This window comes from Mobula birostris, chromosome 25 (genome assembly GCF_030028105.1).
Source record: "Mobula birostris isolate sMobBir1 chromosome 25, sMobBir1.hap1, whole genome shotgun sequence".
NCBI lineage: Eukaryota > Metazoa > Chordata > Chondrichthyes > Myliobatiformes > Myliobatidae > Mobula > Mobula birostris.
In genome coordinates this window covers 8,132,560-8,158,086 of record NC_092394.1, presented here as the reverse complement: position 1 = coordinate 8,158,086, position 25,527 = coordinate 8,132,560, and the positions used below count along the sequence as shown (strand labels likewise).

At 45.3% G+C, this 25,527-nt stretch overlaps 1 protein-coding gene across 3 annotated transcripts in view; it reads left to right on the top strand.

Moving 5' to 3' along the window:
• ypel2a (yippee-like 2a) overlaps positions 1-24,994 on the top strand; it is a 35,411-nt gene extending 10,417 nt beyond the window's left edge. For 2 of the 3 annotated variants that reach the window (XM_072243761.1, XM_072243762.1), the window contains exons 2-4: positions 14,100-14,143; positions 16,337-16,445; positions 21,649-24,994. In XM_072243761.1, coding sequence (XP_072099862.1) covers positions 14,100-14,143; positions 16,337-16,445; positions 21,649-21,738 — 243 coding nt within the window. In that variant the 3' untranslated portion in view covers positions 21,739-24,994. Of the gene's footprint in view, positions 1-12,622; positions 12,670-14,099; positions 14,144-16,153; positions 16,205-16,336; positions 16,446-21,648 lie in introns of all 3 variants that reach the window. The other variant, XM_072243760.1, reaches the window with a different exon arrangement.
• The last annotated feature ends 533 nt before the right edge of the window (positions 24,995-25,527 follow it).

Genomic DNA, 25,527 nt, shown 5'->3' with positions numbered 1-25,527 from the left:
CCGATACTGCTCATGCTTGAACTCGAGTACAGCTGAGGATGACACTCACTGTGTCCCTGTGTGTGTGTGTTTGTGTGTGTATCACTATTTGTCCAATACTGTCAAGCATAGATGGGAAACACTCTTATTGGAAGAGGGGGTATAATTATGTGCTTGAGGACCTGAGAAATCTTTTAAACCCAGATTTGTTGATATCTTGGACATGCAGGAAGGAGGTGCCATGATCGAGCATAGCAGTTAGCATAGCATTTTACATTGCTACAGGTGAGCAATTGGGATTCTATTCCTACTGCTGTCCTTTTAGAAAGGAGTTCTCCCCATGACCACTTGGATTTCCTCCGGGTGCTCCAGTTTCCTCCCATGTTCCTCAGATGTTCGGGTTAGTAAGTTGTGGGCATGCTGTGTTGCTGCTGGAAGCATGGTGACACTTGTAGGCCTCCCCAGCACATCTTCAGACTGTTTTGGTCATTGAGGCAAACGATGCAAACGTGTGACAAATAAAGTTAATCTTTAAAATCTCTGAGGTGGAGGAAGTCAGATATGATCAGTACATTTGAGAAGTATTTAGGCAGGCAGTTAAGTAAGCAGAACATAGCAGGAAACAGTCCAAAAGCAGGTAAAGGTTGGTGTAGATGGTGAGGCAAAGGGCTCTATCTTGGAGAAATAAAGGTAAGATTTTTATCCTGGGGGTGGGGGGGTAAATCCTCTCTCAGAAATGAGAGTGGGGTACTCTGGCTCTACCCAATTGTCATTATGTGCTGTGTCATTATGATGTGGGCAGTCATGATCCTATGGCCAAGCTTGTTCATGGCAATTTTTTTCTGCAGAAGGTGGCTTACCACTGCCTCCTTCTGGACAGTGTCTTTACAAGGCGGATGACCCCAGCCATTATCAGAGACTGGCTGATATCAGTGGTTGCATAACCAGGACTTGTGATCTGCACCATCTGCACCACAGCTTCACGTGACTCTCATCCAGGGGCGAGGTGGCTAAGCAAGTACTACACCTTGCCCAAGGGTGACCTGCAAGCTAGCAGAGGGAAGGAGTGCCTTCCACCTCCTTTGGTAGAGATGTAACTCCATGCCGCCACCATCCCTGTATTGGTGCCAGGTTTTCTCATCAAGGCCTTTGTGCTGAACTGATTGCAAGCTGTAATCTTTGCCTCTCTAGCTGATGAAACCTTGAATTGTTTTTTTCCCAAATATATGAAGTCACCTTAACCAGTAGGTATGTTGCAATTGTTTTCAGATCTCCTAATGTGATGAGCTTTTGTGTTCTGAGGAGGCTAAATAGTCAAAAGGCAGGTGATCATATTCAGTCATGCATGTGAATATTTAATGATTAAAGCACTAGATTTGTGTCGAGTTATTGATTGTGATTCAGCTGATAAAAATGCTGCCCTATCTTGTACTAAGCCTTATAATAAACAAGGCCCAGAATGCCAAGCTAAATGTAGACATGTACATCTTGTGTTTACATAGCACCAATTCTGTTGCAAAGGTCCTGAGGCTGTTTATCAGTGGACAGATGCTTGTTGCCTAACCAGAATCCAAATCGGGTTTAACATCACCAGCATATGTTGTGTACAATGCCACATGTACAATAGAGGGAAAAAATAACCATGTTCAATAATTCCATTTAATATCAGAAAATGTATACAATACACACCCTGAAATTCTTACAAATGTATATTAAATAAGTAGTACAAAAATTTTTTTTAAAAGTATGGTCATGGGTTCAGTGGCCATTCTGAAATTGGATGGCATTGGGGAAGGAGCTGTTCCTGAATTGTTGAGCGAGCCCTCAGGTTTCTGTACCTCCTCCTTGATGGTAGCAATGAGGTGTCCTGGGCGATGGGGGTCCTTGATGATGGATGCAGCCTTTTTTCTGAGGCATCGCTCCTTGAAGATGTCCTGGATACTACGGAGGCTAGTGCTTGTGATGGAGCTGACTGAGTTCACAACTCTGTAGCTTATTTTGATCCTGTGCAGTTCCCCCTCTTTCTCCCCCCCCCACCCATACCAGACAGTGATGCAGCCAGTTAGAATGCTCTGCACAAATTTCTGTAGAAATTTGTGGCTGTCTTTGGTGACTTGCTAAATCTCCTCAAACTCCTAGTGAACATCAGTCAAGTTAAAAATTTAACAATGAGCTTTGTTCGTCACATGTACATCGAAGCACAGTGAAATGTATTGTTTGTGCTTGTGACCAGCACAGTCCATGGATCTGCTCGGGCAGCCCATACACGTCATCGTGCTTCTGGTGCCAACATAGTCTGTCCACAACTTACTACCCCTAACCTGTATGCCTTTGGAATGCGGAGGGAAACTGGAGCACCTGGAAGAAACCCAGGCAGTCATGGGGACAGTGTACAAACTCCTTGCAGGCAGCAGTGCAAATTGAGCTCTGATTGCTTTCGCTGATTGAGTTTATCCCTGCATCCAGTACCAGAATAGCTACTTACACAGTTGATATTTAAGTGACTTTAAGCCCCTTTATAAAATCATTGTTTGCAGTTCATTGGATGCTTAAAGTGAGATTATAGTCTTGTAATTGGCTTGGGTGCTCTGAGAAGTTGCTGCTTCCTGTTTGAATTAATGTTTTCACAGCTTGGTGACTCACTAGCCCACTTCTAAAGTCAGTGAGGAAGAGAAATTGATACATACAATGCTGGAGGAACTCAGCAAGTCAGGTAGCATCTATGGAGGGGAATAAACTCAATGTTTCAGGCTGAGAGCCTTAATCAGGACTAGAAAGGAATGGGGAAGAAGTCCCAATAATGTCGGGGGAGAGGAAAGAGCACAAGCTGGCAGGTGAGAGGTGAAGCCAGCATGTTCTGTAGATTTCCAGCATCTATCAAATCTCTAGTGTTTAAGAAGTGAGATTAGCTTTATTTGTCACTTGTACATCGAAACATGCAGTGAAATGTGTCAGTGAGCAGCACAACCTGACGCTGTGCTGAGAAGCCTGCAAATGTCGCCATGTTTCTGGCACCAACATAGTATGCTCACAAATTAGTAACCCTGATCTTTTGATCAGTGACACTGTAAAGTGTTAATGCTAACTGCTATGCTGCTGTTTTGTCCCCACTACTCTGATTAAAGAATATGACTGGGTGAGACCAGTGGTCCCTCCTGAAGTGTTGCCCTTCCTCTGATGCCCCTGGCCTAATGGTGCTGAGCTTGTTGTAGTGAGGATGTACTACATACCACCAAGGTGTGACGACTGACCGTGGCTCTCCTGGTAGTGACCCATCGAGCAGGTAAGTGGTAAATGCTTGGCTGTAATGGATTAGTCAGTTGAGATGTTAGTGTTGGTTTAGTATATGCTCTTCCTGTGAAGCTGGTCTCTCCCAGTAGGTGGACGCAAGAATATGGTGGTCTTTACTCCAAGATTCAGTTTCAGTACTTGATGTTCATCTAAAAAGGCAAGATCTTCATTTCTACCTCCTAGTGATATACCATCAGCAGGGCCTTTTTACATTTTCTTCCGGAAGCTCACACAGCATTTTGAAAGAAAAATTCCTGCTTCAGTTTGACAGTCTTTGGCTCAGTGATTTGACTCTGATCCAGGATATCCAAAGTGAAAATACTGCAGAATCTGGAAATCTGCAATGCAAACAAGCTGCGCGAAATCTGTCAGCTCGTATTTGAACCGTACTGACACAAGACTGTAAACCCTGTTTCTCTCTTCACAGCTGCTACCTGACCTACTGAGAATTTCCAACAGTTTCTGTTTGTACTTCAGCATATTGACAAGCACACCTTCGTTCCATCTGTTGAGTACTTTTTTATAAACAAGCTGACTTTGCAATAACATCAACATCGTGTGTTTGTGTGCTGTGTAAGGACATGAGGCAACATGCAGAAGCATCCAATTTGATCCTGAACCACATGAGAGGATCGAAGCTCAAACATAAAACACTACAACACAGTCCAGGCCTATGACTCATGATGATGTGCCAACCATTCCAAGATCAATCTAACCCTTCCCTCCTGCATAGCTCTCATTTTTCTATCATTCATGTGCCTATTTAAAGGTCCCTTAAATGTCCCTGATATGTTTCTGCCACCACTCATTGCATTCATTCCATGACTTTTCTTTTAAAAAGCTACTTCTGACATGTTGCCTGTACTTCTCTTCAAGCACCTTAAAGCTATGCCCCTTTGTGTTAATCATTTCTGCCTTAGGGGAAAAAAGGCATTGAATGTCCCCTTTAACACTGCCTCTTGTCATTCGGTACACCTCTAGCAAGTCGCCCTCATCTCCAAAGAAAAGCTCTAGCTCGTTCAACCTTTCGGCAGAAGACATGCTGCCTAATCCAGGTAGCATTTCTGAGCATGTGTGATCAGAGATGATAGTGGCTTAAAGGAAGTGGGTTAAGAAGCAGGTTCCAGGGGATGGGGACTTGGTAGCTGAAAGGGTGGCCACCACTGATGGAGAGGGATTGACAAAGCAAGCCTGCTGACACCACACCAACAATGACTTAACCACATGATGACAGGAAGGAGGTGATTCTGACACGATGGTGTTATAGCTGGAATGTGCTGCTCAGATGCGCATTCAGTAGCAACTCTCACACTACAGAATTGAGGGCAAATGCAAGCAGGATTTTTCCATTGAGGTTAGGTGAAACTAAAGGTCATAGGTTAAGGTGAAATATTTAAGGGGAACTTCTTCACTCATAGGGTGATGCAAGTAAGGAACACACTGCCAATGGAAGTGGTGGATGTGGGTTCATTTGCAATATCAAAGAAGTTCCGATAAGTACATGGATTGGAGGGCTATGGTCCGATGGGACTAGGCACAGAGGAGATAGGCCGATGGGCCTCTTTGAACTGTAATGCTTTATGACTATACATTTGAAGAATCCTCAAGTTTTATTTTGGAGAACTGAGCTCAATGGCATTCATTTGAGTATTGGACGATTTGTACTGGGGGGGGTGGGTGTTTACAGTGGATCTCTTTATTGACTCACTGCAGTGTTATGAACACAGATGACTCCTGCTCATTCAGACAGGGTAAGAGTCAGCAACTGACAGGTTCCTGAGGCAGCATGTTAGAGTAGTGGTTAGCATAATGCTCTACAGAATCAGTGATCAGGGTTCAATTCCATTGCTCTCTGTAAGGAGTTTGTACATTCTTTCCATGACTGGGTGGGATTCCTTTGGGTGCTCCAGTTTCCTCCCATGTCCCAAAGAAGTATGGATTAGTAAGTTAGTTAGTCACATGGGTGTAACTGAGTGGTGCAGGTCCGTTAGACCGGACCAGAAGGGCCTATTTATTACTGTGGTCTATCTCTAGTATAAAAATGTAATTTTAAAAATCACTTAGGCAGGGGAAGGGCAGAGGTTTAGCAAGTTGCTCTTCAGTTCCTGAACAGTATTCTTGTCTTCACCCCCACCTGTTCATCCTGTGCACGTTGCACCCAAGGTGAGAAGAGGGGAAGGAGTACAAGCTGGCAGGTGATAAGTCACACCAGCTGAGGGGGAAGGTAGGTGAGTGGGGCAAGGAGGAAGAAGTAAGAAACTTTGGCATCTACCCCTTTTTCAGCCGTGATGAAGGGTTTCTGGCTGAAACGTTGACAGTTTATTCATTTCTGTAGATGCTGCCCGACCTGCTGAGTTCCTCCAGCACTTTGAATGTGTATTGCTCTGGATTTCCAGCATCCACACATTCCCTTGTTTTATTCGAAGTTCTGAGTGATTTTATTGCAACTGTGAAGTCACAGGGACATACCAGAAGAGAACCATCTCGGTGAGCTGGCATCATACCACCATCCCAGAGCACAGGCCTGCTCTGGGGACCCCTGCAAGGCAGGTGACAGACAGCAGCCCACTGCAATGCACTGGGGGTTGGACGGTGTAGACGTTGGGTGCAAGATGCATGGGGTGGACTGATGTGGTGGGGGTGTGTTGCTCTGAATAAAACATCTCTCTTCCAGAATCTCCTTGCTGGGAAATTCTGTGAGAATCGGAAAACTGATTTCCACTGTCCCTTGGGTTGTTCCTGAGCCTCTGGATGTAAAAGCACTGTCGGCCCAGTGGCTTGAAGCTGGGATCCCTAATTATGGGGTCAGAGCAGGCTTCCCACTGCCTCCCACCCTCTCCCCACCACTTGACTTCCTGGCCCATACCCATCCTATCTCATTTAATCTCTCAGGTTGACATTTCATTGCAATCTGTGGGAATTTTCCTCTGCTAGTGAGCTTCAGCGCATTTCACCAGGTACTGCACCGAGTGTATGTCATCGGATGTGAAATGTTTGAGCTCTTCATTGTGAGGAAATAGTAGGAGCGATGATGGGAATGTGCCCTTTTATCCGTCAGTCCCCAGCAACGCTCAGCCCTGCCCGTGTGTTGTCCCACTGTTACCTCTGGGTCGGCGCTGCTGTGATGTGACGTGGCCTGTCACAAACAGGACAGCACGAGGCAGTTGTTTTCTGTTTGTGTTCCATCTTTATTTAGAGCCTGTGATCTGGGTTCTGGCAGAGTTGAAGCACCTGGGAGGATGATGTGTTCTTGTTGCTCATCTGGCTTAGTACTGTGACACTGGCCCACACTCAGTGCCGCTTCTGCATGAGCCATTGTGGTGTTGGAGCACTTGTATATTGTCAAAGTAAAACTTATTATCAGAGTATGTATATGTTACCGTGTACTCCCTTGAGGTTCATTTCTTGGGAGGCAGGTACATTAGAGGTGATGGAAGATTCGTTTATTATCAAAAATGTATAAATTATACAGCCATGAGATTTGCTTGCTTACAGGTAGTCACAAATCAAGAAACCTGAAAGAACTCAGTTTTTTTAGAAAGTCCCACACTTGACCAACACACTTAAACTCTAAGATAGGCACATGGATGATAGAAAAATGGAGGATTTCTAGGAACAAAGGGTTAGATTGATCCTAGAATAGGTTAAAAGATCAACATATTGTGGACCAAAGGGCCTGTGCTGTGAGGTTCCATGTTCATTTGCAGGAAAGATGTACAATGGAATTTATGAAAATCTATACACTAATAAAGGCTGACAAATAACATGTAAAAGGAAGCTAATTGTGCTAATAAAAAAATAATGCTGAGAACATGGATTGTAAGGTCCTTAAAAATAATTCTACTGGTTATGGAATCAGTGAAGAGTTGAGTGAAGTTATCCACACTGATGGTTGTTGGGTAATAACCGTTCCTGAACCTGGTGGTGCTGGACCTGAGGCTCCTGTACCTCCTGCCTGATGTTCACAGCGAGAAGAGAGCATGGTCATGCTCTGGAGTGTGGGAACTTTGAAGATGGATGCTGATTTCTTGTGGCAGCCCTCCTTGGAAATTCATGACTGTTTATTGTCATTCTTCAGTGCAGAAGTATAAAGGAGAACCAAATGATTGTTACTCTGGATCCGATGTGGCAGGAAAAAAAAACAAGAATAAGCATAAAGAACACAATATAACTAACAATCAATAAATATAAAAGCAATCCTCTAAAACACAATATAACTATTATATACATAAAGAGATTGAATATACGTAAAGTAACGCGATGTGACACGGTGTGGTGGGTTAATGGGTGGCAGTATTGATCAAGCTAACTGCTTTGGGAAAGAAATAGTTTTTGAGTCTGGTGGTCCTGGTGTGGATGCTGCCTATTTCTTCCCTGATGGGAGTGAGATAAACAGAGTGGGTGGGATCCTTCGTGATATTGCTGGCCTTTTTCCAGCATCTTTCTGTATACGTGTTGTTGATAGCAGCATCTAGGATGGTGTCAGTGATGTGTTGGGCAGTTTTAACTACATGTTGCAGAGCCGCCTTGTCTGCCTCAGTGAAGTTTCCAAACGTGTTTTTGGTGCTTGATATCCCACAAAATGTGGAAGAGCCAAACCTTGTGGCCTCTGGCCATGATGAATACAGTCAAAATTGTCGCAGTGTTTGATGGTGAGGAATTCTGTAGGATTCTGGCATAGAAACTGGCCATTTGGCCCAGCTGGTCTAGGCTGGTGTTTTCATCCTATGTGTGAGACTGAGGTTGTATTGCAGGGAGAGGATGGTGAGGATACAGAAGACTGGAAACCACCTGTTTACAGGGATGTTGAGGGATGTTGTCTACTGTTAGTTTTTTTAAAAAAACTGACTTGCTTTCATGCAATCTCGGGGAACCATTTATGATCATAGAAAGGTTGTTGAAAAGTTATCACTATTGTAATGTTTGTGTTTGATAAATGTAGTGGCATTTCAGGAAATTGTTTCTCGCTCCTCACTTGCCAGCTCATAGAGGGATGGATGGGACACTAGTGTAATGCTTTACAGCAACTAGTGGCGGGCTCTATAAAGAGTTTGCATGTTCTCCTGGTGATCATGTGAGTTTCCTCCTATTACTCTGGTTTCTTCCCACATACATGTTCGGGTTAGTAAATGTGGGTAGGCTATATTGGTGCCAGAAGCATGGTGAGGTTTGCAGGCTGCTTCGGCACATCTTGGACTGTACTGGTCTTTGATGCAAACAATGCATTTCACTGTATAAGTTTTGTTGTACATGTGACAAATTATCCAGTTTTTCTAACGATTAATCCCACTGGGCAGAGAAGGCTGCAGACTCAGTGTTAGTGAATGGACTTGTATCAGTAAGTCTGCTTCTGTGCTGTGTAACTGACGCTCTTCCAAAATGGTGCAGGAACTTGGCAGGGCAGACAGCATCTATGAAAAGGAATAAACAGTCAATGTTTTGGGCTCAGACCCTTCATCAAGACTTCATCTTTATTCCTTTCCATAGATGGTGCCTGACCAGAGTTCCTCCAGTGTGTTATTCTGGAGTTCAAGCATCTGCAGAACTCTCGAGTTTCTGCCGTCCATCCACACTTTGCTAGAAATGATCTACAGTGGCGAATCTACCAACTAACATGAATTTTGGAGATGGGAGAAATCTGGAGCACCTGGGAGATCCCTACACAATCAGAGGCAGATGGTGCAGACTTGAACGGAGCAAGATCAGAGTCTGTGTTACCGGAGCTTTGAGGCGGCAGCTCTGCGAAACCATATCGCTCTGTTCTCATCGGTGTTGCTCTGCACCTCTCCCCAGTCCCTGGTGATAGAGTAATGTCCTGTGGGAGCTGAGGGAAATTTCCATTTGTCTCAGTAAGCTGGGTTTGCACCATGGCCTCTGACCTGTAGCTGGAGCCTGTCCAGAGGGAGCTGGCTCTTCTCGTGCTTTGCAGTTCTCTTCCTTGGCAGGCTGAGTCAGAGCAGGAAGCTGGCAGTGAACACAAGATATTTATATTTCTGGGGAAAACGAACCAGCACTCTAGTTGCGGCACTAATTGAGGGATGGCACTCCCATTTGATTTACTAGCCTGAACTTTCTGTTGTAAATGATTTGTCTTCAATTATGGAATCCCAAAGACAAAAATAAAAATAAACAAATAAGGACAGCTGGTAGCACGATGCTTTACAGCATGGGCATTTGGGGGTTCAATACCCACTGTTGTCTCTGAGGAGTTTACATTCTCCCTGTGACTGCATGGGTTTCCTCCCCACAGGTTGTAAGTTGTGTTCATACTGTTGATGCTGGAAATGTTGCAAGAACAAGGGCTATCCCTAGGACAATGCTCGGACTGTGTTAGTTGTTGACACAAACAATGGATTTCACTATGTTTTTAGGTACACATGACAAATAAAGCTAATCTTTGTCTTTATTTCTTTTTTAAAAGGCAGCACTTACAATTAGCAGTACTGACTAGCATTTGCGCAGCCCCCAGTGAAACACCCCAAGACAGCAATGTATGATGTAATGAAGCCCTGTGGAATCAAAGACTGATTTTCAAGGGCTGTTTTGAGGAAAGAAAGGGGTATAGTGTTAGAAAGGGAATTCCAGAGCTGGGGGCCCAGCGGCTGAAGGCATAGTTGCTAATGGAGGGGGAAGGAAATGGACTGGAGGCACATCAATATCTGAGGATGGAGGACATTGCGGGGATGGGGAGGTAAGGGATTTGAAACTAAGGTTAAGAATTTTCAAACCAGAATAATATCACCAGTCATAGGAGAACAATACCTCCTGCTATCACACCAGGGATAGGGTTCCTCATCCTCACCTACCAACCCACTGGCCTCCACATCCAGCACATAATTCTCTAACTTTTGCCACCTCCAATGGAATCCCAGCACCATGTACATCTTTCCTTCATCACCACCCCCTGCGACTCTTTTCCACTCATCCCTCTCCACTGATCTCCCTCCTAGTAATTATCCTTGCAAACAAAACAAGAGCCACCCCTGCCCCTACACCACCTCCCTCATTACCGTTCAGGGTCTCAAACAGTCCTTCCAGGTGTGGCGACAGTTCACCTGAGAGTCTGTTGGTGTTACCTGTTGTATCTGGTGCTCCTGGTGGGGCATCCTGTATGTCAGTGAGACCCGATGTAGATTGGGAGACTGCTTTGCCAGGCACCTATGGTCCGTCGACCAGAAAGTGCGGTATCTCCAGGTAACCACCATTCCAATTGTACTTTCCATTTCCATTCTGACCTGTCAGTCCATGGCCTTCTCTACACTCGCGATGAGGTCATGCTCAGATTGGAGGAGCAACACCTTGTATTCTGTCTGAGTAGCCTCCAACCTAATGGCATGATCATCTATTACTTTTCAACTTCCAGTACTTGCCCCCTCCACCATTCCCATCACCTTTTTCCCTCCCCTCTCACCTTATCTCCTTACCTGCCCACCACCTCCCTCTGGTGGTGCTCCTTCCATTTCTTCCATGGTCTTCTATCCTCTCCTATCAGATTACCCCTTCTCCAGCCCTTTATCTCTTTTGCCAGGCAACTTCCCAGCTCTTTACTTCACCCTCCCCCACTCCCAGTTTCACCAACCAGCCTCACCCTTTCCCTCTCCCTCTCCCAGCTTCACCCTCCTCAACTCCCCGTGTCACCTATCACCCACCAGCTTCACCCATTCACCCGTCACCCACCAGCCTTACCCTCTCCCACTCCCCATGTCACTCATCACCCACCAGCTTCACCTTCCCCCACCCATTCACCCATCACCCACCAGCCTCCCCCTCCCCGTTCCCTGCTTCACCCATCACCCACCAGCCTCACTCTCCCCGACCCATTCACCCGTCACCCACCAGCCTCACCCTCCCCCATCTTCTTACTCTGACTCCTCTTCCTTTCCAGTCCTGCTGAAGGGTCTTGTCCTGAAATGTCGACTGTTTACTCTTTTCCATAGATGCTGCCTGTCCTGAGTTCCTCCAGCATTTTGAATGTATTGCTTGGATTTCCAGTATTCCAGTACCTGCAGATTTTCTTGTGCTTGTAATGTCACAGTAGCGCACAAATTTTAGGAAGTCAGGGATCAGCCTGGGTGCTGGAGTTGATGGTATCACAGTAAATTTATTATCAAGGTACTGAAATGTGATCACATGTTTCCTTAATTCATTTACAGGAAAATGTTAAAATACAATGGAATTTATGAGAAACTACACTACATGATAAAACTGTGGTAGCAAAGAAGCCCTACTTTGATTATGGAGTAAAACTATTTCCGGTGCAAGTAGCAAGGGAGAGAACAGACCAGCTTCATGTATCGGTATCCATCTCCTTGCTCTCCAGGGCAGACAGCTAGGGAATCCAATAGAACAAGACCTTTCTTAAAGGTATCAAAGGTTATGGGGAGAAGGCAGTAGAATGAGGTTTGAGAGGGATAATAAATCAGCTGTGATCAAATGGCAGAGCAGCCTCAATGGGCCGAATGGCCTCATTCTGCTCCTAGTCTTATGGTCTTCTATGAACAGTGGCTGGGTTATTTGCCACAGTTACAACATCTCAGCTATTTAGAGTGGTAATAAAAGGGTTAATTGTCAAGTTTGCAAGTTAAAACATGTCTGTGTGGTGGAGGCCTCCCCCTCCACCCCCACTGACTTCTTCATGCCTGACCACCACATTGCATTTGTCAACTGTTGCTGAGCTTCCCTTCAAATGAATCGGCATAATTCACCTCTGCTTCCTGAGGAAGCGAGTTCCATGTGGAGCAGTAATTCAATATTTTCCTTCCCCCACCTCCTTCGAACAGTTCCTTGTGTGAACACAGCAGGCCAGACGTGCTACACAAATAGCAAGAGTGCCTGTGGCACTTATCCACATAACAAGCAGGATAGTGTGGAGAGCTACTGGATTTAAAGAGTCTTGCTTGCCTGACTCGAAGTGGTCAACGAGCAACTGAGTTCTTTAATACAGCTTAGCTTGTGAATGGATTCTATCAAAGTTCCTTGGAAACTGTAGCAATTGTCATGGAAAGAAAGAGGAATCTGTATCCTTAAGTTGTTTTTTTTTTAAAGTCCAGTTTGCAGCTGGGAAGGGGAATAGCTGGTGCTTCCTGTTCAATGAAAACATTTTTCTTCACCAGCCGTCCTCTTGACTGCATCATGGTTGAGTCTTGGAAATCGGCAGTATAGTTATCTTGCGACACATTTTTCACTCTGGTGGTCCCTCCCCACTGATTTGTCTTTGAAACGTTTCCCTCCCCAACATTGTCATTGTGACACCCTCGCCATCATCTCTGATTGCAGTGGCCTCTGTGTTTAGCAGCCAAGGCTCTGAGTTGTCCCTGCTGATAGCTCTGTCCCTTTCCTTTCTCTTTTTTAGATGAGGGTTCAGAGGAGGTTTGCAAGAATGATCCCAGGAACGAAAGGGTAAGGTGTGGAGCGTTTGTCTCTGGGCCTGTAATCACTGTAGTTTAGAAGAATGAAGGGGGATCTTTTTGAAACATTGGAAGGCCGAGATGGAGTGGATGTCGAGAGAGTTGGGGGGGGGTTAGGACCAGAGGGCACAGCCTCAGAAGAGAAGATTGTCCCTTCTGAGGAGGAATTTCTTTAGCCAGTGGATGTTGGATCTGTGGAATTCATTGCCACACAGCTGTGGAGGCCAAGTCATTGATAATTGTTAAAGTGGATGTTGATAGGTTCTTGATTATTTAGGGCATCAAAGGTTACAGATGGAAGGCAGAAGAGTGGGGCTGAGAGGGATAATCAGCTGTGATGGAATGGCAGAGCAGACTCAATGGACTGAATTCTGCTCCTTTGTCTTGTGCTTACCTCTTGACTTGGACTTGTCTTTTGGTCACCTGCCCTTTTTTCTCCCAAAACAGCTTGGTATCAAGTCAGTTACTGTGGCCAGCTGAAAGCCTCACCTTTTTCTGTGCAGTGACATTAATATATTGGAGGAACTACACCTCACTATGATATTCTGCTTGGCTCCCCTTGCTCCCTGAACTCAGGCTTGTAGGTACCTATTTCATCTTTCAACTTGAAAGCATGGGTTCAAGTTATAGAGCACTACAGCACAGAAACAGGCTCTTGGCCCATCTAGATCATGCCAACCTGTTATTCTGCCTATTCCCATTGACTAGCACCTGGACCACAACCAACACCCCCACATATCCCTCCCATCCAAGTACTTATCCAAACTTCTCTTATATATTCTATGGAACCTCCATCCGCCACCTGTGACAACAGCTCTTTCCTGCTCTAGAAATTCATACTTCAGTGTAGGACCAGCAGTGCCTTCCTGCAGAATAGTCTTGAATCACTCACTAGATAAAGATTAAAGATTTAAAGTTAACTTTATTTGTCACGTGTGCATCAAGACAAACTGAAATGCATCGCTCGTGTCAAATCAGCAAAGATTGTGCTGGGGGAAACCCACAAGTGTTGCTACGCTTAGGACGCCAACGTAACACGCCTACAACTCACTAACCCTCACCCGCACTTCTTTGGAATGTGAGAAGAAACCAGAACACCCAGAGGAAACCCACAGAGTCACAAAACATACAAATTCCTTACAGACAGTGGGGGGAATTGAGCCCCAATCGGCACTAATCACTGTGCCAGCATGCTGTCCTTTCTCTGGAAGAAGAGCAGGCTCTTAGTTTAATTGCTTGCAGAAACTTGCGGTGCACAAGCTCTCTATTCAACCAAGTTGTAGCAGTTATAATTTAAAACATTATTGGCTGTTACGGTGCAGAGTTTGTAAAATTTGCTGAATCAATACACACTCTGATGGGTTCCTTTTATCCTTTGGCTTTGAAATATTCAATGATTTTTTGTTTCCGTTTCCTTTGCAGTCTTTTCAAGGGAGCCAAGGCCGAGCTTACCTGTTCAACTCAGTGTGAGTATCACGGTAATGAGGCCGTAGCACTAAACTGCCCAGAGATGCCATCCTCAAACCCATACTCCTGCATCCTACACCACTTCCCTGCCTCAACTTTCTCTGGTTTGTTCCTTCCCTTTGTATTTTTTTTTTAAAAACCGTAGAAATGGAAGCAGGAGGGAGCCATTTCAGCATTGCACAGCCATTCAGAATTGGGTTTATTACCACTGAATTGTAGGGTATGAAAACTTTTGCAGTAGCATCAGTACATACAAAGACTTAATTACTACAAATCACAAAAATACAACAGTGCAAACCAAGATTGAGGTGTGTTCATAGACCATTCTAAGATCTATGGAAGGGAAGAAGCTGTTCCTGAAACGTTGAGTATGGGTCTTCAGGCTTCAGTACCTCCCCGATGGAGAGCAGGGCATGTCCTGGATGGTGAGGATCCTCAATGGTGGATGCCGTTGCTTCAGGCATTGCCTTTTGAAGATACTCTTGATGGTGGGGAGGATTGTGCCCGTGATTGAACTGACTGGAGTTTACAACCCTCTGCAGCCTATTGTGATCCTGTGTGTTGGAGGCTCCATAGCAGGCTGTGATGCAGCAATCAGACTACTCTCCATTGCATGTTTGTAGAAATTTGTAAGAGTGATGACATATCAAACCTCCTGACTTCTGACAAAGTAGATCTGCTGATGTCCCTTCATGATTGCAGTGTGTTGGGCCCAGGATAGATCCGTTGAGATGTTGATGCCCTGGAACTTGAAGTTGCACACCCTTTCCACCACTGAACCCTCAACAGGGACTGGTGTGTGTTCTCCCACCCTACCCCACAATCAATTCTTTGGTCTTAATGGCATTGATCCCCCCCCCCACCCCCTCAACACCAAAATGGAAGGCTTTGCAGTTTTTCATAGTCATACTTTATTGATCCTGAGGGAAATTTGGTTTCGTTACAGTTGCACCAACCAAGAACAGAGTATAAATATAGCAATATAAAACAATAAATAATTAAATTATAATATGTGAATTATGCCAGGAAATAAGTCCAGGACCAGCCTATTGGCTCAGGGTGTCTGACCCTCCAAGGGAGGAGTTATAAAGTTTGATGGCCACAGGCAGGAATGACTTCCTATGACGCTCTGTGCTGCATCTTGGTGGAATGAGTCTCTGGCTGAATGTACTCCTGTGCCCACCCAGTACATTATGTAGTGGATGGGACACATTGACCAAGATGGCATGCAATTCAATGTACAGTAATTCCACATTACTGTATATTCCATCTGCCATGTCCTTGCTGAATCATTGTCTACAGCCCCCTTGCTCCCTTGTCACCCAAACTACCAACCTACTACCCATGTTGTGGTGGAACTGGTTTATTGTTCCCTGTTTTTATTCTCCCTTCAAAGGTTCAAAGTAATTTTATTATCAATGTTCATATTCTACCCTGAGATTCACTGCACTTCAACTGTTGTGGTTATATTTGAGACCATCCAGTCTACAGCAACAACTCCATAATCTCTGAAACTTTGAGAGATGATGGTCAATGCATCGATTAAAGCTTAATCTTTCCTTCTAAACCATAGGTTCCCAACCTGGGGTCCAGGGACCCTTTGCTTAGTAGTATTGTGCGTGGCATAATAAAGGTTGGGAACCCCTGTTCTAAACATTAAGATTCAGTCCCTTGGGCCCCGGGGGTTTATTGGTTTTCAGTCCTATTAACTTCTCCAAAGTGTTGTTTTTTTAAAGCCAGAATCAGGTCAAAGTAGATCTATTATTTATGTATCTGTCATCATATGTAAATCTGAGATTCATTTCTTGCAGGTATTTACATAAGAATAAGGAAATGCAGTAGAATTTATGAAAACCTATACATAAATACTGACAACCAATATGCAGAAGAAGACAAATTGTGGAAATAATAAAATAATAGAGAACACTATTAAGAGTGACAACTTTAAGCTCCATCTTTACTCTGTACCTGAAGCTGTCTATTTAAGGAGGTTTCTGTGTTGCTTTCAGTGAAGACCGACAGAATATTGGATGTTGGCTGCTCTAGTGTCTGTCACCAAGGTGGGCAGGAGGGTGGGGTGTCAGTTGTTAAGGACCCACACCCCAGCCCAGTACTATTTCATTTCTCAGGCTATTGCCCAGCATGTGTGTAGACCAATGTTAACCCAATCATTTGCTTGCATCTCTTTGCAGAGTTAATGTGGGCTGTGGACCAGCTGAGGAGCGAGTTTTACTCACAGGCCTGCATGCGGTGGCGGATATATACTGTGAAAACTGTAAAACCACGCTGGGCTGGAAATATGTAAGTTGCAGTGTCTGTTAGCGCTCCAGTGAAGTGCCTCGTAACATTTTGCTACATTCTGGGTGTTATGTACAAGTAAACTGTGGTTAATATTGCGCTGTCCTCCTCTAGACAGTATATTGTTGCCTTTTTACACAAATCTTCATTTGGCAAACTGACATAACCTTAAACCGAGCGTGAAGTTGTTCTAGGATGTAATGTCAGTGTGACCGAGCTTGCCTAACTATCTTTGTGTGCCGATAAATAATGAAGCTACCACACATTAATGTTTTCCTTACATTAGTGAGTTGGCTTGTGAGATGAGGGGAAGTTCCTAACCAGATTCTGACATTCCAGTGCTGAATTTGGGAATGATCCAAGCCTAGCAGCTTCCTGAATATGAGAATCAAAAACTCTGAATATGTTGGAAATTTGAAGTAAAAATGGGAAACGCTCGACAGGTCAGGCATTGCCATTCCATTATGGCTGATTTATCTTCCCTCTCAATCCCAGTTCTCCTGCCTTCTCCTAGTAACTTTTTGATGCCCTTGCCAATTCAAGAACTTCCACTTTAAATATACCCAGTGACTTGTCATTTACAGCTGCCAGTGGTAATGAATTCCACAGATTCACTACTCTCTGCCTAAGGAAATTCCTCCATCTCTTTTCTAAAGGGACATCCTTCTATTCTGAGGCTGTGCCCTGTGGTCCTAGACTCCCCTACTGTAGGAGACATCCTCTCCATGTCTACTGTGTCTACGCGTTTCAATATTTGATAGGTTCCAATAGACGCCCCCCCCCCCACCACCACCACCACCACTACCACCATTATTCTGAAATGGTTTCGTTATATTGATGGGTTGGCTTGTGTATTGAGGGAACTTTTTAACCAGATTCTAACATTCCAGTGCTGAACCTAGGATTGATACAAGCCTAACAGATCCCTTAATATGAAAATCAAAAACACTACAGATGTTGTAAATCTGAAGTACAAATCTGAGGTAAAAATGGGAAACTCCAAAGCACTCAGCAGATCAGATAGTGTCTGTGGAAGGAGAGATGGGTGAGTGTTTTGGGTCAGTCTGATTTAATTTCCTTCTCAAGTCCATTCTCCTGCCTTCTCCCCATAACTTTTGGCGTCCTTACTAATCAAGAACTTATCAACCTCCACTTCAAGTGCAGCCAATGAATTGGACTCCAGAGCCATCTGTGGCAATGAATTCCACAGTGTCACCTCCCTCTGGTTAAAGAAATTCCTCTGCATCTCTGTTCTAAAGGGATGTTCTAGTATTCTGAAGCAGTGCCTTCTGGTCCTAGACTCTCCCATGATTTGGAACATCCTCTCCATGACCACTTTATCTCGGCTTTACTATATTCCTTAGGTTTCAGTGAGATTTCTCCCAAAACCACTCTCAAACTCGAGTGAGTACAGGCCTAGAGCCATCAAAAGCTCCTGATTCATTAATGGCTTCATTCCTGGAATCATTCTCATGAACCTCTCTGGACCCTCTCCTTTCACAGCACATCATTAGATACGAAGTCCAGAACTGCTCGTAGTACTCCAAGTGAGGCCTCACCAATGCCTTGTAAAGGCTCAGCATTACACCCTTGCTTTTATATTCCAGTCCTCTCAAATGAATACTCACATTGCATTTGCCTTCCTTACGACCAACTCAACCTCTCAACCTGCAAATTAGACTTCGGGATTCCTGCACAGTGACTCCCAAGTCCCTTTGCACCTCTGATTTTATTTTTTTTTTTGTCTCCCCATTTAGAAAATAGTCTGCACTTTCATTCCTTCTACCAAAGTTATTCCATCTGCCACTTCTTTGCCCATTCTCTTAATCTTTGTGTAGACTCCTTGCTTCCTCAACACTATCTGTCCCACCACATACCTTTGTAAAATCTGCAAGCGAGGCCACATAACTATCAATTCCGCCATCTCGATCATTGACATACAACGTAAAAAGAATCTGTCCCAATACCAACCCCTTCAGGACACCACTAGTCACCAGCAGCCAACCAGGAAAGGCTCCCTTTATTCCCACTCTTTGCCTCCTGCCAATCGGCCAATGCTTAATCCATGCTAGTATCTTTCCTGTAATACCATGAGTTTGCTTTGTGCTACATTGTTCTGCCGAGCTTTGTGGGCAAGCTGTGTTTGTGCCGGAATGTATGGTGACACTTGTGGGTTGCCGCCAGCACATCCTTGGGTGAGTTGGTTGTTAATGTAAATGACACATTTCACTCTGTGATGTATCTGAATTTAAATCTAATCCCTATAGCGTGCAGTACAAAGCAGCTGCTAGGTTTGCACTCCACCCATTATTGTAAGTACACGCTCCCTCCCCATTGCCATCACACTGTGGCTCCTTTGTTTACCATCTGTGAAATATACTGATGTAGCTGTCACAGAAATTGCCTCCCAAATCCTAAACTTTAGCCGGAGTGACAAAGTATCAGGCAGATGGGGAGTTTACCAGGTCTTGGTTCCCTCTGAGACAGCATAGTGAGACTGTCTTGCAAGCCCCAGTAACGTGGATCCAGTTCTAACTTTCAGTGCTGTTTGTGTGGAGGTTGCATATCGTCCCTGTGACTGTGGGTCCCCGCACACCCCACCCCTGTACCTCCCCTGGTGGGAGAATCGGAATTGGAGGGGGTCATGAGTGAGTGAAAACATTAGTTACAGGGAAAAGGATTTTTTTTCATTTAGAGATTCAGCACAGTAACAGGCCCTTTCAGCCCAACCCAATTACACCCATGTGGCCTACTTAACCGTAGGTCTTTGGAACGTGGGAAGCAACTGGAGCACCCAGAGGAAACCTGCGCCGTCACAGGGAGAACGTACAAACTCCTTACCGACAGTGGTGGGAACTGAACCCAAGTCACTGGTGGTGTATTAGTGCTGTGCCACCATACCCCACAAATTGATTGGATTATTGAGGGTCAACATAGAATTAATGTGCTGAATGTAAGACCATAAGACCAACATCTACCAATTCTCCTTTGTCTACCCTGCTTGTTATTTCTTCAAAGAATTCCAACAGATCTGTCAAGCAAGATTTTCCCTTAAGGAAACCATGCCAACATTTGGCCTATTTTATCATGTGCCTCCAACTACCCTGAAACTTCATCCTTAACAATCAACTCCAACATCTTCCCAACCACTGAGGTCAGACTAACTGGCCTATAGTTTTCTTTCTTCTGCCTCCCTCCCTTCAGGAGTTCCAGTCCTCTGGAACATTGCCAGGATCTATTGATTCTTGAAAGATCGCTACCAATGCCTCCACAATCTCTTCAGCCATCTCTTTCTGAACGTGTGGGTGTAGACCATCTGGTCCAGGTGAATTCTCTACCCTCAGACCTTTCAGTCTCCCAAGCACCTTCTCCATAGCAATGACAATTTCACACACTTCTGGCTCCTGACACTCAAACTTCCGGCATACTGCGAGTGTCTTCCACAGTGAAGGCTGATGCAAAATATTTATACAGTTCGTTCACCAATATCCCCCTATATTGTAAGGAAATACAAATTGGCCCTCCCTCCTGACTTGGAAGTACTATCATTCCTTTGTAGGTTAGTCAAAAAAAACTCCCTCCATAGTAGCAATCTGAGAGTCCTGTCACGGAGTGGTTAAAATGGGAGCTCAGTCACCATGAGCATTTGGGGATTGATGGTAAATGCTGACCTTAAATGAAATCTATTGCATTTCTCTGCTCTCAGTTGCCTGTCCTGATATCTGATTGGGTGATTCAGTGTCATGTTTTGTCCAACCACCCCTGTGGATGTTCTGTTACTTTGAAAACACCATATTCCAACAAGCAGCACACACAAAAAATGCTCAAGGAACTCAGCAAGAGGGGAATAAAAGCTGACATTTCAGGCTGAGACCCTTCAACAGGAGTGGAAAGGAAAGGAGCAGAAGCTAGAAACGGCTTCTTAACTTCATAGTCATACTTTATTAATCCGGGGGGAAATTGGTTTTCGTTACAGTTGCACCATAAATAATAAATAGTAATAGAACCATAAATAGTTAAATAGTAATATGTAAGTTATGCCAGTAAATTATGAACTAAGTCCAGGACCAGCCTATTGGCTCAGGATGTCTGACCCTTCAAGGGAGGAGTTGTAAAGTTTGATGGCCACAGGCAGGAATGACTTCCTATGACTCTCTGTGCTGCATCTCGGTGGAATGAGTCTCTGGCTGAATGTACTCCTGTGCCCACCCAGTACATTATGTAGTGGATGGGAGACATTGACCAAGATGGCATGCAACTTAGACAGCAACACGCATCAAAGTTGCTTGAATTTCCAGCATCTGCAGAATTCCTGTTGTTAACTTAGACAGCATCCTCTTTTCAGACACCACCGTGAGAGAGTCCAGTTCCATCCCCACAACATCACTGGCCTTATGAATGAGTGGGTTGATTCTGTTGGTGTCTGCTACCCTTGGCCTGCTGCCCCAGCACACAACAGCAAACATGATAGCACTGGCCACCACAGACTCGTAGAACATCCTCAGCATCGTCCGGCAGATGTTAAAGGACCTCAGTCTCCTCAGGAAATAGAGACGGCTCTGACCCTTCTTGTAGACAGCCTCAGTGTTCTTTGACCAGACCAGTTTATTGTCAATTCGTATCCCCAGGTATTTGTAATCCTCCACCATGATCGTTCCCCTTCCCACCCACCTTCCCCCCCCCTCATCTGGTCTCAACTATCACACGCCTCCTTCCCCTCCCCCCCCATCTTATTCTGGCTGCTTCTGCCCTCTCCCCTGGTCCTGATGAAGGGTCTTGGCCTGAAATGTTGGCTTTTTTTATTCCTTTGCCTGACCTGCAGAGTTCCTTCAGCACTGTGGCCTGGTGGTTAGCAGAATGCTTTGCAGTACCAGCAGACCAGGTTCAATTCCTGCTGCTGTATGTAAGGAGTTTGTACGTTCTCCCTGTGACTACCTGGGTTTCCTCCAGGTGCTCTGGTTTCCTCCCAAAATCCAAAGACGTACAGGTTGATAAGGTTAATTGGTCATTGTAAATTGTTCTGTGGTTAGGCCAGGGTTAAATCGGGGGTTACTGGAGGTGCAGCTGGAAGGGCCTGGTCCACACTGTATCTGAATAAATAGGTAGTTTTTTTAAAATTGTGTGTGTGTAGCTCAAGATTTCCTGCATCTTTTGTGTTTATATTCTGACAAGCTCTTGTTGCTACCACCACTCTGTTTGTTGACAGGAGCACGCCTTTGAGAGCAGCCAGAAGTACAAGGAAGGGAAGTATATCATAGAGCTTGCTCACATGATTAAGGACAATGGCTGGGAGTGACTGAAGGAGGTGCTGGGACCGACCGCCGACTTGTCGACCCTGGAACCAGAGAAGTAACGGAAGGCTTTGGTTAGAAGTGGATTGGGGTTGGGGGGGAAGATGGGCTGCTCAAATCCACCTGCCAGATGCCTGCCTCTGCGTTTCTCTCTCATCACTGTTATCCCTCCGCATCCCAGGTCCTTTCTGCTTCTGCTCTGGCCAAATGTCCCTGGCCCCTCTCCATTACAGTGTCGGCTGAGCGAACACATTGAAGCTTGAGAGGCCGTTCCGCTTCCCATTCCGTTTTCCCAACGTGCATTGAGAGCAGTTCTGCTGACGTCTGTCCAAGCGCAGGCCTCATTTGGGATTAGTGTGGGAGGGAGGGAGCTTCAGGGGTGGGTTGAATGTGGAGCTTGTGGCCAACTCCTTGGGCCTTGAAGCCTTGACAGGACCAGGATATTCAGTTTGTTCCATCTGTCAGTTCAACTGATATAACCCTCTCCCTTGTGTTCTCCCATGCTGGTTAGTTATTGGGAGTGTTCAACTCCTGCAAACACTGGGAGCTGCCCACCCTTCTCAGAAAATATAAATTTGGCCCTAATGCCTTGAGACAAAGTGTACCCCACCATACCTCTTCGCTCTAGCTGTGCATTTGATTGGTGCACTGACTGGAGCAGGAAAACAATGAAGGGCAGAATGGCCTCATCTCTTCTCTTACTCCCGCCCCCCCCCCCCCCCCCCCAAAAGGATGGATGTTTTTGGACCAATGAGAGGGAACTCTAGTCACTCAACAAAAAATCCCTCTAAAAGTGCCACAGATATGTTGGGATGAACATTGCCAAGGGAAAGCATAGTGTCATAATTTTAAGGGAATTATGATGGGTTCAGGGCAGTCTCTGCCCTGTAAAGCTGCTCAGTCATTGTCTCCCATTTTCCTTGTTTTCCCCTCTCCACGTCCAGCCTTCCAGACTTGACCCTGTGTCATTCATTTGGGGTGTTGTCTCTGGCTGAAGAAGGTTTGCCCTCTCATGGCTTTTAGTTCGGCCTTCTGGCTGCCTTTGCCAGTGCTTCAGTTTGTGAGGAGGGAGCATCTTGGCTACCCTGTGGGTGACTGTGCCTCAGCTGTAGATCAGGGCAAAGACACCGAAATGAAGAGAATAGAGCCTCCTACCAAGGTGTTGTGAAGGAGTGGAACCCCAAATCCTAAACGATGGCCCTGATAAAACTTCGGAGGGACTGAATTACTTGCCTGGGGAGAGGTGGCTGGCCAATTTGGCTCTTCCTATTGGTCTTGGTGAGGCTGCTAGTTGCAATAATTGTCACAGATTCATGGGAGGGCCTGTGTTAGGACTGAAGTCCCAACAACAATGACACCACACACCTCTTGGTCCCCTACAGTTTTCCCACTCCCACCCCCATTTGCTTGGGTTACCTTGATCTTGTCCATGGTTTTTGCTCAGTTCTGGGTGCTTTCCCTCAGGGGAGATACTTGGGCTGGAAAGGGTTGCACTAAGGCAGTGGTTCCCAACCTTTTTTTAATATACCATGGACCAATATAATTAAACAAGGGTTCTGTGGACCTCAGGTTGGGAACCCCTGCACTAAGGATTGGTCAGGATAATACCAAAGTCAATGACTTTAAGATTTGGACAGGTTACATCAGCAGTGGTTGTTGCTCTGAATATTGCAGATGATTAAGGACTGATTAATTGAGATTTGTACAGTAGGGCCTAACCTCTTGTCTGTACTGGATGGTCTCCAGAATTTGGAGACGGCCTTGACATTAGATCCAGGATATTGAATATAATGTCAGAAAGCTCTTCCTTACACACGCGGGTGGAAACCTGGAACCCTCCCACCCAGAAAACTGAGACTGAGCATCAGTTGAAGTAGAGGGTGGGAGATTTAAAGGGTAATGAGGGACTGTCATCAGACCAAGACGGGTAGGTGGAACTGAGATGCAGATCAACCATAAATCTAATTGAATGGCAGAACAGGTGTGAGGCTGAATGGCCTCTTCCTGGTCATTGCACACAGGATTGGTCCAAAAGACACTTGTGTCAGACCAGTTTCCTTCCTTCCTCCTGAAGGTGTGACTGTGGGAGGGATTTAGCATGTACATTGAATCTTCTGTTGATCAACTTGTAAGTATTGGGAATCATTTTCTATCAACATCAGCCCTCCCACCATTAAGTGACCTGTAGGCCTTTTACACTTAACTGCATTAGACTCTGGTCCCAGTAAGCTTTCTGCGATCCTTACAAAGTAAAGACAGTGATGGCTGAGCAACTTGGCCACAAGCACTGTGAAATCCTTGGCTTGGGCAGACAGACTGACCTCAGAGTTTTCATGTGTAGCCCGTCATGGGCACCCATTAATATGTTGACCAAAGCACCTCAGTTTGTACACTGTTAAATGGATTGACCTTGTAAGGCCGACCATATGAGGCTGTGTTGTCACTGGACTGTGGTTGGTTGGTACCCAAACGGTACAAGATCCTTCCCTCCCCTACTAAGTTTTGAGTGCTAGGTCCTCTCTTCTGGTGCAGGGGGAGCTTTGCACTGTTCACTGTGGTGCATACAGTATGTGAATTTTGCACACTGGCTATGGGGCACCGCCCAGTGACCCAGTGACAGCACTGCCAGTAACACCATTGAAATCAATGGCTAAAGAGCCTTTTGTTTCCCAATTTTGGGCATGGGTGGGTTAAGGTGGAGCAGAGACTGTTGAGATGCTCGGACTTACTGTCCAAAGAACAAACCCAACAGAGTGTGGCCGGTTCACTTGGATGATGTTGGTGTTTTAAGGGGGTGGGGGGGAGAGAACAGAACTTCCAGTAGCGTGTTAGTGGATATATTGTAAATCCTGCTGTGCCTGTCTTCTCTGCCACGCATGTAAAACCACGTGTCCAAAGTAATACCATGCAGCCTCAGTCACTGGACCTGTCATCCACCAGGCAAGTCCAATTGATCCACGCAGCCAATTCTGTTTCCTGGTGGCCAAAGCTGGCTTGTGATTGGACACTGCTTTGATCTGACTTTCTCCAACTCCGGCCCCCTCATTGGCTGCTTGTGGAAAAAGCAGTCCCCTTGACATCACCTGATTGGCTGGAGGACACGCACTCTGCTGAATCATCTCTCGTGTGATAATGTGCTGTGCCCCTATTTAAACAAATTGCTAATATATATATACAGAATTTTGTCTTATATTGTGTACTCTTGTAAATATTCATATTTAAAAATGTTTTTTATAATATATTCAGCAATGCCTGATCCAATCCTCTGACTTAATTTGTATTTCAAAGTAAGGACTTTACGTTTGGTCTTGGTTGTCTCTGGGGAAAGTTCCTGTGATTGCCGGTGGTGTCACCCGCAAGCAAATACCAGATACCCCATGCTTGGCAGAATTCACGGAGTCATCCCGCCCCGAACTTGCGCAACACACACAAAATTCTGGAGGAACTCAGCAGGCCAGGCAGCATCCATGGAAGATATTTCAGGCTAAGACCCTTTGTCATGACTGGAAAGGAATGGGTCAGAAGCCAGAATAAGGTGGGGAGAGGGAAAGGGGTACAAGCTGGCAGATGATAGGTAAGACCAGGTGAGGGGGAAGAGGGGATGAAGTGAGAAGGTGATGAGTGGAAGAGGTAAAGGGCTGCAGAAGGAATCAAATAGACATTGGAGCTTGGGAGAAAGGGAAGGAAAAGGGACACTGGAAGGAGATGATGGGCTGGTAAGGAGAAGGGAACGTGAATGGGAAACTGAATGGGGGGGGGTGAGGAAATTAGCAGAAGTTGGAGAAATGTCCTCA